At 44.9% G+C, this 15,352-nt stretch overlaps 1 protein-coding gene across 2 annotated transcripts in view; it reads left to right on the top strand.

Moving 5' to 3' along the window:
• The first annotated feature begins 12,186 nt into the window (after window positions 1–12,186).
• PRKACB (protein kinase cAMP-activated catalytic subunit beta) overlaps window positions 12,187–15,352 on the top strand; it is a 128,527-nt gene continuing 125,361 nt past the window's right edge. Inside the window, exon 1 of one of the 2 annotated variants that reach the window (XM_075936350.1) lies at window positions 12,187–12,475. Coding sequence is in view for 1 of the 2 variants with exons in the window: in XM_006120295.4 (XP_006120357.1) it covers window positions 12,430–12,475 (46 nt within the window). In the remaining variant the exon portion in view is untranslated. The remainder of the gene's footprint in view (window positions 12,476–15,352) is intronic. The other variant, XM_006120295.4, reaches the window with a different exon arrangement.

The raw sequence follows: 15,352 nt of genomic DNA on the forward strand, positions 1-15,352 counted from the left end.
AATGGCTGTGCAATCTGCCCCTTTATGGGTAATAGCAAAGGGTATGTCTACACTACCCTGCTAGTTCGAACTAGCGGGGGTAATGTAGTCATCCTCAGTTGCAAATGAAGCCCGGGATTTGAATTTCCCGGGCTTCATTTGCATGAAGCCGGACGGCGCCATTTTTAAATGCCGGCTAGTTCGGACCCCGTGCCGCGCGGCTACACGCGGCACGGACTAGCTAGTTCGGATTAGGCTTCTAATCCGAACTAGCTGTACACCTCGTTCCATAAGGCGTACAGCTAGTTCGGATTAGAAGCCTAATCCGAACTAGCTAGTCCGTGCCGCGTGTAACCGCGCAGCACGGGGTCCGGACTAGCCGGCATTTAAAAATGGCGCCAGCCGGCTTCATGCAAATGAAGCCCGAGAAATTCAAATTCTGGGCTTCATTTGCAACTGAGGATGACTACATTACCCCCGCTAGTTCGAACTAGCGGGGTAGTGTAGACATACCCAGATATAACACTCCATAAGCTGACAACTAAAAATGTGTGGAAAATGTTACCCTATAATGGCTAAAAGAATAAGATCATAAAAAAAGTGTTTCTTAAGAAAGTTAGAGTTCTTAGGACTCTGACTCAGCAAGTAAAGCAAACAACATTAAATCTTGTTTAACAATTATAAAATTGCTGCGGTGAGGTCTGTATTTGAATTAAAAAAATGCTACCTTCTACTAAGAATGTTAGTGTAAAGCTGTTTAAATGATTAACTGATAAGTCCATGCTTATTGGTTAATCCAAATGACTACATGCAACCCCCCACCTTACTGCCTCTGAGTGCGGAGGTGGGCACCGGTGCCCATGGGGAGCCGGATTTTAAGCCGGCTCCTGTGCATGCCAATTCCCCAGGGAGCTGCCTCCCTGCCCCCATGTTGATGCCTCTGATAAAGAGGCAGCAGGGTAAGGTGAGGGGGAGGCAAGAGGGAGCCAATACATGCAGGGAAATGTTTTAACCTGGTTCTCTGCGCATACCGGTTCTATGGAGTCGCCTGCCCCCTTGCTGCCTCCCACAGAGGCAGTGGATGGGAACTGGCTTAAAAGGCAGCTCTCCATGAGTCCACCCATGCTGTTGCCTCTGTATTAAAGTAGCAGCATAGGCAGGGGCAGGCAGGATGCCAGCACAGCCTCTGTCCACAGGAAGCTCAGGCCCCTGGCAGATAGGGGCTTTTGCCACCCTACACTGCTGCCTCTGATACAGCTGGCTCCACCCCCGGGGAGTATTTTAGTAAATGTGTAGCTGCTAAAAATTGTTGCAGCTACATGATTAATAAAATATATGATATCTAACATCTCTACCTTCTACCCAGGAATAAAGGATAAAATAAGTTTTTAGCTTATGCTACTGTTTAACCATTTAGTAGTAACTAAGGATTTGAAAGAATCCAGAGATTTATAGAGGTTTTCACAAAAAGTATGCAAACTTTATTAAGTGATCATGCTATTAAAGTTTTCTTACACTTAGTGTGTTTATAAAATAAACTATTGTATAAAAACTCAAAAAGTAAGGAATGCATGTCATCTTCCACTTGTCATGTCTGCAATTAGTGGTTATGTATTGGGAAATATCACTGAGATCTTACTTTTTTAACAAAATATTTGTTCATTTGCAGATTCCATATGATACAGAATGTACAAACCACAATGCATATATGATTTTATTGTAATTACACTAATATTTGAATACTAGTGAACTAAGATTTGGGGATTGATTCTTTTGGAACAGTTGTACAAAACGAAGACCAACAGTTAAGACTTCCAACATATACTGGATATATCTCCAGCTTAAAAAGCAGGCCCTAATGTAAAAACAAAACAAACAAACAAAAAACCCACAACCTCTTAAAGATTAAGTCAGTGCTTCTAAACAAGAGAAGTTCCCATGTCAATGTTCCCATGTTATTTATGGGGTAAGGTACTACTCAAAGTGAAGGTGGCAGACTAGGGCCCATAATGGGGTTAGTGTGCCACTGATGAGGCTTCAATCAGAGTCTTCAGAGCACTGTCACTGGGGCTGCACATGCACATGCACATGCCTCCAATCGTGCGCTCCTACTGTGCAAGCATTGCGCACAGTGATCCCCGCCCCCCTCAGTTTCTTCTCTTCCACCTCCAGCCAGAGATGGAGCTCAGCAGTGTTCCTTACCTCACTCCATATTTTAGATAAGTCATTCCTCTTTCAACCTGTGTTATTTCCCAATTAGTAGGGTTGCCAGGTGTCCAGTTTTGAACCGGACAGTCCAGTATTTGAGCTTTCTGTTCGGGAAACAAATTGAGAAAATATAAATGTCTGGTATTTTCTAAATAAGATGTAATGTAGATTGTGATGTAATGTCAAGTGTGTCCGGTATTTTTGTTGAAACCATCTGGCAACCTACCAATTAGATAGTTAGTTGTTTAGCAGTTCATAGTTTTCCTTTTAAAAAAAAGTTGTTTCCCAGTTAATCCTTTCCCTTAGTTTAGATAGATAGTGGCGCCATGCCCAGTTCACCAGGATTTAAGGGGTCTCCATTCATCTGAAGAAGTAGGTTGTGCCCACAAAAGCTCATGACGCCATCTACATAGATATTATTCAAGGTAAATAAAAATGACAAAACTTGTGCTGAACAATTTTTCTCCTACTTTTATTTAATCTGAAGCTGCCTATTATTATGTTATTGTCTGATTAATACATGAGAGCATAGAAAACAGCCTGTGATATTTTAACCCAATAACATTTGTAAATTGTGTGATACAAATTTCCATTGTTTTTTTACAGTTGCATGTGAAACCAAATAGAATCATTAAAGAATATTTATTATCAGTCTTACATTACCTTCAGTTCATTTCTCCCTTATTATTTAGTTATTTGAGTTCTTGCTAATATTTGAAAATTCCTATTGTGCTTACCATTAGTATTTATGATAATTTAATCCAGTGTGTTTCTATATATTAGTCATAATACTATCCAAGCACTATCACAAGGAATTCCTGTTTAGTATTTTAAAAAATAATAATACTGAAGGAAACAGAGAAAAAGAGAACTATGTTTAAATACTATTTTTGCATTATGATTAATCTTTATTCTCAAATAAAAGGTAAGTGAGGCAGAATTAAGCTAAAGTAAACACAAACAAGCATTAAATTTCAGAGCACACCAAAGTATACCAGCCACTTTACAGCACAAATCATCCTGGCCTGATAATCTAAGACTATTTCTACAGATACTTATGCATGTGCTTAACCTTGAGTATAAGTGGAATATTTCCCCTGAAGTCATTGAGAGGACTGGCCTGGCTGAAGTTAAGCACATGTTCGCAGAATTATACCCTCTGAAACATGAGTCAACAAATGGGGAAACAATCATAAGAGAGTAGAGGGGATGGAAAGAATAATAGTTGCATGAACATCACAATAATTATACTTTATTTTTAAAAAAATATTTAGTTATATAGTAACATGTATTAGAATGTATGAAAAGTAATAATAATATGTAAATGTGTTTCAAATTTGCAAACAACTTTGGTTTAAATGTTGCTTATGTTGTGACAAAATATTTATCCTGAACTTCAAATGCATTGCTGAGCTGATAAAAATATAACAATAAATACAAAACAGTCTTTAAAATTGCTTTATGTATACTTTCTGTACTAGTAATTCTTCTAGACAATCCACTTTCCAAAACATAAACCATTTATTTTTCCATACTTGATCTCTATCCACAGATGAATTTTTAGGAAAAAGTTTCAATAAAATTCATTCTATTATTTTATAATGAGAATGAAATACACTTTGTAAATTATTTTTTTCAGATATATTTTGTATTTAACATGGCCTTTTCAAAATTGACTGAAGGTAAAGTTTGAAAGCTGGCATGGAAATAAGCCTTAACAACAGTGCCTTTTCTTCAGTTGAAAAAACATTGTTTTTTTAACTAAAGTCATGTCCATTTGAAAGCTATATGCTGAGTATGCATAGAGTATTTTCCCCTGGGAGTCAGTGCATGTGTGCTGAAAGCCTGCATGTAACCAGGCTCATGGGTTAGCTGTAGTGTACATAGTTACACTTTCACATCCCTAATTGTGATTAAGTTATATGGTCTCTAAGAGAATCTCTGTGTTGAAATGTGGTTCACGTGAGGAAAAGGCTTGAAAGCATGGGCTCTAAGAGAGGTTTCTTTCACTCATCTTTTCTAAATTAACCCTGTAATGCCCTTGAAATAAAGCTATTTAGATTGTAGCATATACATGTTCTATCAGTGTGCAAGAGTCCTCAACTGGAAATAAACACCTTGGCTACGTCTACACTGGCAAGATTTTGCACAAATACTTTAACAGAAGAGTTTTTGCGTTAAAGTATTTGCACAAGAGAGCGTCTACACTGGTACGTGCTTTTGCGCCAGAGATGTGTTTTTTGTGCAAAAGCATCCATGCCAGTGTAGATGCTTTCTTGCGCAAGAAATTCATGTTGCCTGTCTATACTGGCCTCTTGCGCAAGAACAGTTGCACAAGAGGGCTTTTTCCTTAGCGGGAGCATCACAGTTCTTGTGCAAGAAGCACTAATTTAACACATTAGAACGTGAGTGTTCTTGAGCAAGAACTCCCCGCCAGTGTAGACAGGCAGCATGTTTTTGCACAAAATCGGCCACTTTTGCGCAAAATCATGCCAATGTAGACACAGCTCTTAAGAACATAAGAATATAAGAATGGTGATACTAGGTCAGACCAAAGGTCCACCTAGCCCAGTATCCTGTCTCCCAAAAGTGGTCAATGCCAGATGCCCCAGAGGGAGTGAACAGAAAAGGTAATCATCAAGCAATTCCTCTCCTGTCATCCATTTCCAGCCTCTGGCAATCAGAGGTTAGGGACACCATTCCTATCTATTCTGGTTAATAACCATTGATGGACTTAACCTCCATGAATTTATCTAGTTCTTTTTTGAACCCTGTTAAAGACCTGGTCTTCACAACATCCTCTGCAAGGAGTTCCACAGGTTGACTACGTGCTGTGTGGAGAAAAACTTCCTTTTGTTTGTTTTAAACCTGTTACCTATTAATTTCATTTGGTGACCCCTAGTTCTTATGTTACGGGAAGGAGTAAATAACTTCCTTGTTCACTTTCTCCACACCAGTCATAATTATAGACACGCTGATGAGTTTACAAACATATTCAACTTCACCAGTGGAGAAGAGGGTTCTTAACTAAGACATCCTTAATTTGAGGCACCCAATAATATTCCTGGTGGAATTCTGTGTCACTGTGCATGTGCATATTTCATGTGCCATGTACATTTTATATTTTCTGCTGAAAAGTTACCGCAGTTCTGCTTTTGTTCACCAGAGGACACCATGGTGCTAGAACAGAGCAGCTGTTCCTGGCCAGCCCCAGCAATGACATGGAAAAGAAAGAGCATCACTTCTTCACAGTGCCTGTTGGGCCAGGTCAGGAGACAGAGAGTGGGACTACTAGGGAGTCAAACGTGGGCTTATAGGAGTTAGTACAGGAGAACAGAAAGGATCAAGGGCAGAATGGGAGTGGAGGTGCAGGCCCATATGGGCAGAGGGGAAGCAGGCAAAGATAGAGAAATGAAGGATTATGGCTAAAAGGAGACACCCATAGATGGGGGGGGGGAGGCTGTAGGATCACATGGGAAGGAGGTTGTTGGGTGGGGGCACAGAGACTCATGGAGACAAGAGAAAGAGTGCAGGGCCTCATGGGATGGGGAGTGCATGTCTGAGGCCAGGTCTACACTATAGGGCTTTTTCGGAAAAAGCTATGCAAATTGTGTCGCTTTTTCTGATCGCTTTTCCAGGAGAGCCTTTTCTGTCTAGACTGGGCCAAAAGGTGGAAAAGCATCCTTTTTCAGCAGAGCCCTTATCCCTTGTAGAACGAGGAATACAGGGCTCCCCAAAAGAGTGCTGCAAAAAAAAAAAAAAAAAAAAAAAAAGGTTGACTGTGCTCTGTGTGAAGAAAAACTTCCTTTTGTTTTTTTAAACCTGCTACCTATTAATTTCATTTGGTGACCCCTAGTTCTTACATTATGGGAACAAGTAAATACCTTTTCCTTATTCACTTTTTCCATATCAGTCCCTAATAATCCTTTTCCCTCTCTCCCCCAAAAAAACCTGTTCCATACCTTTCCCTAACCCATTTTGAACAGCCCTTCAAGTTCAAAGACTTCTAGACTTCTTCCTAGCAATTACTTCCCTCTCCTTAGATACTGATACCCCTAACTCCTACAAGCCTTTACACTGTTTCTGAGTGTAGGAAAATGGTTCTGTACTGTACAATAAATGAATTATTGCTCAGAGTTCTGTATTAATATGCCTAAATAAGGAATCTATTTTTCAAAAACCATTTCCAAAATCTTTATTGTTGTGTGTATTGTTACAGACATACTTATTAACAGGAATATTGAAATAAATTACCAAAATAATTGAAACTAATATATCATCATTATTTTGATAAATAAAATATACAGATTTTTAAAGTATTATATTCAGAATTTCTATTTTTGGCAAGGAATTCCCCTAATAGTATATAACAAATATGTAGAAAAAAATAAATAGACAAACTGTACTAGGCATGACTAAAATTGCTGATGCTAGATATCAAAATACAGTATCTGAATGGATTTTCTTTTAATTTAGCTATCTTCTACTTTAATGCAGATTACCAAAACAAGCTAAATTTGAACTTTCTGGCTTTTGCTGTTATTGAAGCACAACTTTCTGCTATAAAATATGGAATCTATATTTATGTTCATGTGACTCAAAAACAACTCAACTAATTAAACCGAAAAAAATTAACACCTTCTCCACTTTTTAGGCGAGTTGCGGTATGAGATACAGGTTGAACCTCTCTAGTTCACCATCCTCAGGACCTAACCAATGCTGAATCTGGGAATTTTTTGAACCATGTGAGGTCAATTTGCCTAGCAGAATTAACAATACTTCCATTGCTTATTGGGATCTTAGAAGATATTTAGGGAATAAATTAGAGCTAAATAACAGCACAGAACACTAAGAGCCAGGACTGGTGGCTGTAAACAAATTTTATGGGACAGTTGGAAACTGGACTACTCCCATGATATATGTACATCTGGCTAACTAAAATAATGGAGGAACACTGATGTTGCTGGATCAGAGAATGCTGGACTAAAGCGGTTCAAACTGTATTTCAGAACAAAAGCAACTTGTTTGAGAAAGTCAGAGCCAACTGAGAAGTGGGGCTAGAATGAAAGTAGACTCTATGTGAGCTACTATCGTCAACATAATTTAAATTTCTTCTGTAACTGATGCATGCAGAAAAATTTTAATTACGTTTTGTGTGTGATGAGAATAATGTAGGGCCCCAGCTTGAGCATGCTTGCTCCTGCAACCTGCACTGAATTGTCAGTCTTTTGTAATAAATGTTGTATCAACTGAATGTGTTGTGTTAGCCTGAAATAATGTGCCTACAAAAGTATATGTATGTTTCTGATAGTAAGGTGTGGGTGTGTGTTCAAAGTGCATTTGGTTGGGAATTTGGTGTGTGTATATATACACCAAATTCCCATATCGTATATATATATACGATATGATACAGTCGGAGTAAAGGGCATAGCCATACAATGGGTCCAATTATTCTTCTCCAGCAAGACCCAGAGAGTGGTGATGAGCAACTGTCTCTTCACATGTCCTCATGTGAGATTTACCCTATCACTTTAGTACCTATGTAGGGTCAATCGGAGATGTGAAAATACATAAGCTCTGCTACCAACAATATGCTGATAACATACTTTGAAATAACTCATTTTCTTGTGATGCCACCAACACCTTCGCAGGTATATCACAAGATCTTCAGAAGGTCAGCACCTGACAGAGGTTCAGCTGGCTCAAACTCAATCAGGGGGAGACAAACAATTAGACTGGGGAAATTATTTGAACTGGGAAAGTATCCTTCCCTGACTTCAAAGGTTATCTTCCCATGTCTCAAAATACTTTGGCATCTAGGGGTCCTATTAGATTCTTCAAGCTTCAATAACCAAGTAGCACAAGGGCAATACTTTCTTTTATCTCCAGTTGGAATGAGGATTTGGCCACAGTATATCACCTCCTGACAACTACTGTAACACTGTACCTAAAAGTAAATGTAGAAAAACTACAGATGTTCCAGTGCTTCAGAGGGGTAGTCGAGTTAGTCTGTAACTGGAAAAACTTAAAAAACAACAAATGGTCTAGTAGCACCTTAAAGACTAACAAAACATGTAGATGGTATCATGAGCTTTCATGGGTACAACCCACTTCTTCAGATGTTCCCATGCTAGGCAGAATGGTTTGGCCCACCTCCTTAACAGTATACTCCAATGAGCACATTATCTACATGATCCACTTTCCCCACTGGCTTCCAGTTCACACCTGTGACAGGTCAATGTCCTAATCTTTATCTTCAGCACGATAAGTAGGTCAAGAACAGGCTACAACACTGACTGCGTCTCTACATGTGACCAACAAAGACATTGGTGTGTCTCTGGGATAATGCAGCTTTCAGAAATTGTGACAAAACACATAGGCTACGTCTAGACTACATCCTTTTTTCAGAAAAGGTATGTAAATTAGATGTATCGCAACTGCTAATGAAGCGGGGATTTAAATCTCCCGCGCTTCATTAGCATGAAAATGGCTGCCGCTTTTTTTTGGCACGGAACTTTGCTGGAGAAAAGCACCAGTCTAGATGCTGATCTTTCGAAAAATAAAGCCTTTTCCGAAAGATCCCTTATCCCTTATCTTTTCCAAAAGATTCCTTATCCCCATGAAATAAGGGATAAGGGATCTTTCGGAAAAGGCTTTATTTTTCTAAAGATCAGCGTCTAGACTGGCGCTTTTCTCCGACAAAGCTCCGTGCCGAAAAAAAGCGGCAGCCATTTTTATGCTAATGAAGCGCGGGAGGTTTAAATCCCAGCTTCATTAGCAATTGCGATACGTCTAATTTACATCCCTTTTCCGAAAAAGGGATGTAGTCTAGACGTAGCCATACAAATTTAAGCAAAAGCTCCTATAGAGGATATACTAATCCAGAGTCTCGACACCTTTAATGCATACTGCATAACTCTCCTGTTGCTAAAGCTTTCCCACCATAACTAAATTAAAAGCATTTAGCATGATAAAAATATATATTTACAGGGACATCACCTTAAAAAGCACATTTTCATCTAAAAATACATTAGCTATGGTTATCTGCAGCACTCCCAGGGAAGCAAGCGATAAGAGACGCTATTATTCTTTTTCCATCAGGTAGCTTCCTTTATGATTTTTTCAAACACTTTGTAGAGAAATGTAAATGTTATCTTGGTAGGAGTGCTATAAAAGTGCTAAGTAATACTAGTCTAGGTTGCCTATGTAGGAGTGTGTTGTGCTTGTAGTGTACGCTATGTGTATGTGGGTGAGTGCAGAGTCTGGCACGGGTGCACCCTGCATGGGGGTGGGGCACTGAATGCTCCGGGGCTGAGCAGTGCACCATGTGATGGAGGAGCAGGACAGATGATAGTGCTGGAAAGAGGGGGGACTTCTGGGGAATAGGATGGGAAGCAGCCCTGGTGGAGACTAGATGAGGCAGCGCTGAGGTGAAGGGGAATACTCTGTGAGGTGGGAGGAGCGGGATAGGAGATAGTTGTGATGGGGGCTGAATGGGACAGTACTGGGGTGAGAGGAGAGTGCTGTAGGGCAAGGGGAGTGGGGCAGGAGGTAACCATGGTGGAGCTTTATGGGAGAGCACTGGAGTGATGGGACCTCTGTGGGATGAGAGGTAGCTCCTGTAGAGGCTGGATGGGCCAGCACAGAAGGTGAGAGAGGTGCTCTAGGGTGACAGGGCCTCTATGGGACAGGAGGTAGCTGTGGTGGGGGCTGGATAGGGGCAGTGCTGGAGTGAGGGGGAGTGCTCTGGGGGAATGCTGGGGTGTGGGACACTCTATGGAGCAGAGGAGCAGAATGGGAGTAGCTGTGGAGTGTGGGGGGCACTTTATGGGATAGGAGGAGAGGGACAGGAGTAGCTGCAGGTTATGGGGAGAACACTGGGGCAGCGCTTGGGTGCGGTGGACACTGTGAGGTGAGAGGAACAGAGTGGAAGTACCTGTGGAGTGCAGGTGCAATCTTGTGCATTTCAAAGACTGAAATGCCACATGGAGCCCAGGGACAGCGGGGAATCCCCCACCGACTCCAGGCTCTATGCAGGTGCTTTCACTTTGAAATGTGCATTCCAAAGATTGAAACCCCAGGTGGAGCTTGGGGCCAGCAAGGAGTCCCTCTGGGACTCTTGTACATTTCAAAGCGGAAGTCAAAGTCCCCAGCGGACTCTTGTACATTTCAAAGTTGGAATGCTGCCCCTGTGGCCCTGCCTCATCCCATGTAGCTGGGGGGAAGTGGCTTTTAAGCCGGCTCCCCCCAGCACCCCTCCTCTTCCTCCCTGTCTTGCTGCCTCTTTCTGATAGGGGAGGAGTGGGAGAAAGCAACTAGTCGGCTAGTGAATCGACTATCTGATAAGCTTACATCCTTAATGGGGACACTCTTTGGGCAGGAGGAGCGGGATGAAGTAGCTGTGGGGCAAGGAGAGCTCTGTGTGGGGCGGGAGGAGCGGGATGGGAGTAGCTGTGGGGCATGGGGAGCTCTGTGTGGGGCGGGAGGAGCGGGATGGGAGTAGCTGCAGGGTGCGGGGAGCGCTGTGTGGGGTGCAGGGAGCAGGATGGGAGTAGCTGTGGGGCGCGGGGAGCGCTATGGGAATAGCTGTGGGGCGCAGGGAGCGCTGTGTGGGGCGCGGGGAGAGGGATGGGAATAGCTGTGGGGCGCGGGGAGCGCTGTGTGGGGCGGGAGGAGCGGGATGGGAGTAGCTGTGGGGCGCAGGGAGCGGGATGGGAATAGCTGTGGGGCGCAGGGAGCGCTGTGTGGGGCGGGAGGAGCGGGATGGAGTAGCTGTGGGGCGCAGGGAGCGGGATGGGAATAGCTGTGGGGCGCAGGGAGCGCTGTGTGGGGCGGGAGGAGCGGGATGGGAGTAGTTGTGGGGCGCAGGGAGCGGGATGGGAATAGCTGTGGGGTGCAGGGGGCGCTGTGTGGGGCGGGCGGAGCGGGATGGGAGTAGCTGTGGGGCGCAGGGAGCGGGATGGGAGTAGCTGTGGGGCGCAGGGGGTGCTGTGTGGGGCGGGCGGAGTGGGATGGGAGTAGATGTGGGGCAAAGGGAGCGGGATGGGAATAGCTGTGGGGCGCAGGGAGCGGGATGGGAGTAGCTGTGGGGCGCATGGAGCGCTGTGTGGGGCGGGAGGAGCGGGATGGAGTAGCTGTGGGGTGCAGGGGGTGCTGTGTGGGGCAGGAGGAGCGGGATGGAGTAGCTGTGGGGCGCAGGGAGCGGGATGGGAATAGCTGTGGGGCGCAGGGAGCGCTGTGTGGGGCGGGAGGAGCGGGATGGAGTAGCTGTGGGGCGCAGGGAGCGGGATGGGAATAGCTGTGGGGCGCAGGGAGCACTGTGTGGGGCGGGAGGAGCGGGATGGGAGTAGTTGTGGGGCGCAGGGAGCGCTGTGTGGGGCGGGAGGAGCGGGATGGGAGTAGTTGTGGGGCGCAGGGAGCGCTGTGTGGGGCACGGGGAGTGGGATGGGAATAGCTGTGGGGCGCAGGGAGCGCTGTGTGGGGCGCGGGGAGCGGGATGGGAGTAGCTGTGGGGCGCGGGGAGCGCTGTGTGGGGCGCGGGGAGCGGGATGGGAGTAGCTGTGGGGCACGGGGAGCGCTGTGTGGGGCGCGGGGAGCGGGATGGGAGTAGCTGTGGGGCACGGGGAGCGCTGTGTGGGGAGCGGGATGGGAGTAGCTGTGGGGCGCGGGGAGCGGGATGGGAGTAGCTGTGGGGCGCGGGGAGCGGGATGGGAGTAGCTGTGGGGCGCGGGGAGCGCTGTGTGGGGCGCGGGGAGCGGGATGGGAGTAGCTGTGGGGCGCGGGGAGCGCTGTGTGGGGAGCGGGATGGGAGTAGCTGTGGGGCGCAGGGGGCGCTGTGTGGGGCGCGGGGAGCGGGATGGGAGTAGCTGTGGGGCGCGGGGGCAGCGCTGTGGGCCGAGCGGAGCAGGACGCGGGTGGCTCTATCCCGTGTCCCAGCCGCGCGGCTCCTCGCCCTGCGCAGCCAGCCCGTGTCCCCGGCCGCCCCGGCCTCCCAGGACAGCGGCGAGCGGGCCGAGGAGCTCGGAGGAGGTGCCGTCATTTCCGGCCGTGTGTTCGAGTGGGGGCGGGGGGGCAGAGCTCTCTCCTCCTCCTCCTCCGCGGCGGCCGGAGACACAGACCCAGCGCGGGGTGAGGGAGGGGAGGCAGCCGAGCCAGCCGCAGCGCCCGCGGGCGGAGCCGCCAGACACCCCCCTCCCGCCGGAGCGACACCGCAACCTCCCTCTCCCCCCGCCCGGCCCGGCCATGGGGAACGCAGCCACCGCCAAGAAGGGCAACGAGATCGAGAGCGGTGAGTGATGAGACCCCGTCCCCTGGGGAGGGGGCCCAGCGCTCCCAGGCCCGCGGCCTAGCGGGCTGCAGCGCGGGGCTCTCCGCCCGGCGCAGGCCTTGCAGCCAGGGCTCTGCCTCGCCAGGTGCCCGGTACCCTGCTGTCTGGGGGGCCTGCTCTGCGCTGGGGGGTGCAGGTTGCCGGGTGCCCGGGAGCACTTCTCCACCAGCCTCGCAACGGCGGGTGCATCGCCCAAGCCTGGGCTTAGTGTCTCGGGCAGCACGGATGTAAGCGGCTTAAACCTCCTCGTCCGAGCCGCCAGCTGCCCCAGCCCTAGCGAGCTGCCGAGCCAGTGCCGCGCCGACCCGCTGTGTCAGGCTGTCCCACGGTTGGTGTCTGGCACACACAAGCAGCCGCTCTCCGAGCTTCTCTCATCTTAGTCGGCTTCCCAAAGAACCAACCTCTGCTTCTGTCGGAGGGGTGGCTCTAAAGCAGTTGTCTGTCATCCTCCTAGCCTTCAGCGTTTCACATGGTCACAGCAACATTTATTTCTCCACCCCTCTACACACCTTGGATAGCAGAGGCGATATTGTGTTGGTATGAATTATACAGCTTTCTGTCTAAGCTGTGATGTATTAGGTGCATGTGTATTTCTGTCCTGCTGGTGAGAATGTGGGACAGATACTCCTCAGTCTTCTTGATTTACTGGACGTTGTCATCCCCTGCCCCTACAAACTATGTAAGAATCCCATTTTAGGACCTCTGTATGGTTGGGGCATGTAAGTTCTACTTAATGAAATATTTATTTAGGCATATAGATAAAATGTGTATTTTAAATTACTTTTGGTTGTTACAAGTTACAGATGTAGCTCAGTTTTAAACTATGTGAATTAGTGGATTGATGAGTTTTTCTTCATGATCTTTAAATTTAAAGCTGATTAAATGCACCAAACTCTTAGTCTGTTAACCAGATTGCTTATTATTTTATAACGTTGGATAACTTTCTGTTGGATAAATTGTATGGCAGGGGCCAATATAAAATTGCTTATTTAAAAGAATACTGAACATTTTTACACACTGTAAACAACAGTTTCTTATCTCTGTCACTAAAAATGCCATTGGTTTATTTTAAATGAAGGAACTTTAAAGTTTTTGTTGTTGTCATTGTTTACCTTTTCCATTTATCTCTTTAACTTAGTCTTGCAATCAGATGTATACAGGTAGACCCCACCAGCACTCAGACAGAGGTTCATTGATTTTTCTGGATTTATTTGCAAGCTCAAACGTTGGCTTGGACAGTAAAACTAGATTGGTCAGTTTTATTTTTAGTTTACAAGCACTAGTGTGCGATAGCAAAGTTTTGATTAAAAATATTTTATAAGACATTTAAATACTATTTTTAACTTTTTAAAATCATATTTGGTTTTATATACATAAAAATGCCCTTTTATTTGGACAACTTCTTAACTGCTTAGTGACAACATTACATTATGCTTCTATGGCAGCCATAATAATGCTAGTTTATCTTGTTAAATTAAATCATTGGTTAATGGGGGGAATAAAGATTTGCATTAATCTTTTACACACATAATCAAATAAAGGCTTTTAGAATTCTGAGCACATGCCATGTATTTCAGAACCTCTCTCTCTCATTTTAAAGGATTTACTTATAAAATAAAGTACTGGATATAGTGCAGCACTTGGATTTCTATTTTGCCAGCATATTTAACACTAGGAATTTCTGTAGAGACATAATGTTTGTAATTAGGGGATGAAATAATCCCTTATTTGTCTACCTACTACTTGTATAAGACTTGAATTTGTTTCCCATCAAGTAATTTTAAACTTGCATGTAATAAATTATTTTCCCCAAGCAAAAAGTGATATTCAGTCATGTTGATAGGAGTAAAAGTCTCTTACGAGAAAAGAATGATTTGGATTTGTTGTTAATGGCTGGTCTAACTTTGCATTGGTCACCCGGTCTTTCTGCTTCTCTTCTGAATTAATCATGCTTGATTTGCATCATACACTCCAAATTCTAGAATACTGAATAAATTATGTAGAATGGCAGTAGAAAAATACCCAGGAATTACTAAAGGGTTATAACATTCCCTGAAACCATTAGTTCTCAAACTGGTTTGGGATTCTGTTTTAATGGAATTGACAGGAGCTGGCATTAGTCTTGTTGAGGCATGGAGGGAAGGTCAGGTTATAGGCCCTGCCAAGAGCAATATGGTTCAGGATCTGACAAGTGTGGAGGGCTCAGGTGGGTTCAGCCTTTGGTCCCCCTCTTTTTGGGTCATATAGCAACTTTTGTTGTTGGAAAGGGGTTGTGGTGCAATGAAGTTTGAAAACTCCTGCCTAATCCATGGGTCTGTGAAAGAACAATGGAGGGTAACTTGGCTTATACTGATAAAAATTTGCTTTTTCAAGTACTATAGCTTGAGAGCTGTCTGGTCAATGTAGGTTATAACAATATGTTTGAGTGGGCCATTTATGTAGCAAAACCTCATACTCTTAAATGTGGCTTTTGTGTTTTCTTTAGCTTTTTGCCCTTGTCGCAATGTCTTCAGTAAATAATAATGCACTTTTTATGGTTGCAGAATAAATAGTTCTTTGTTAGTTGAAATAATAGAAAGCAAATCATAATCCTAAACTACATCTAAAGATTTGAAAGCAAATGGAATAAAAAAGGTCCCAGATACAAAAAAATCACTTACACTACCTTACAAAACATAGTACAGAGCCAAAATTCTTAAGAGTCATAAATTGGTGAGACTTACATGCTAGATAGCAGTATGATCTAAGTGGCTGCTAGGGAGGGCTGTGTACAGCTCCCCTGGGAGACCAGCCTGGGAGGCAGGGAGGTGGGGCAGGGCAGGGCCGTGGTTCTTGGTT

The sequence above is a fragment of the Pelodiscus sinensis genome, chromosome 9 (genome assembly GCF_049634645.1).
Source record: "Pelodiscus sinensis isolate JC-2024 chromosome 9, ASM4963464v1, whole genome shotgun sequence".
NCBI lineage: Eukaryota > Metazoa > Chordata > Testudines > Trionychidae > Pelodiscus > Pelodiscus sinensis.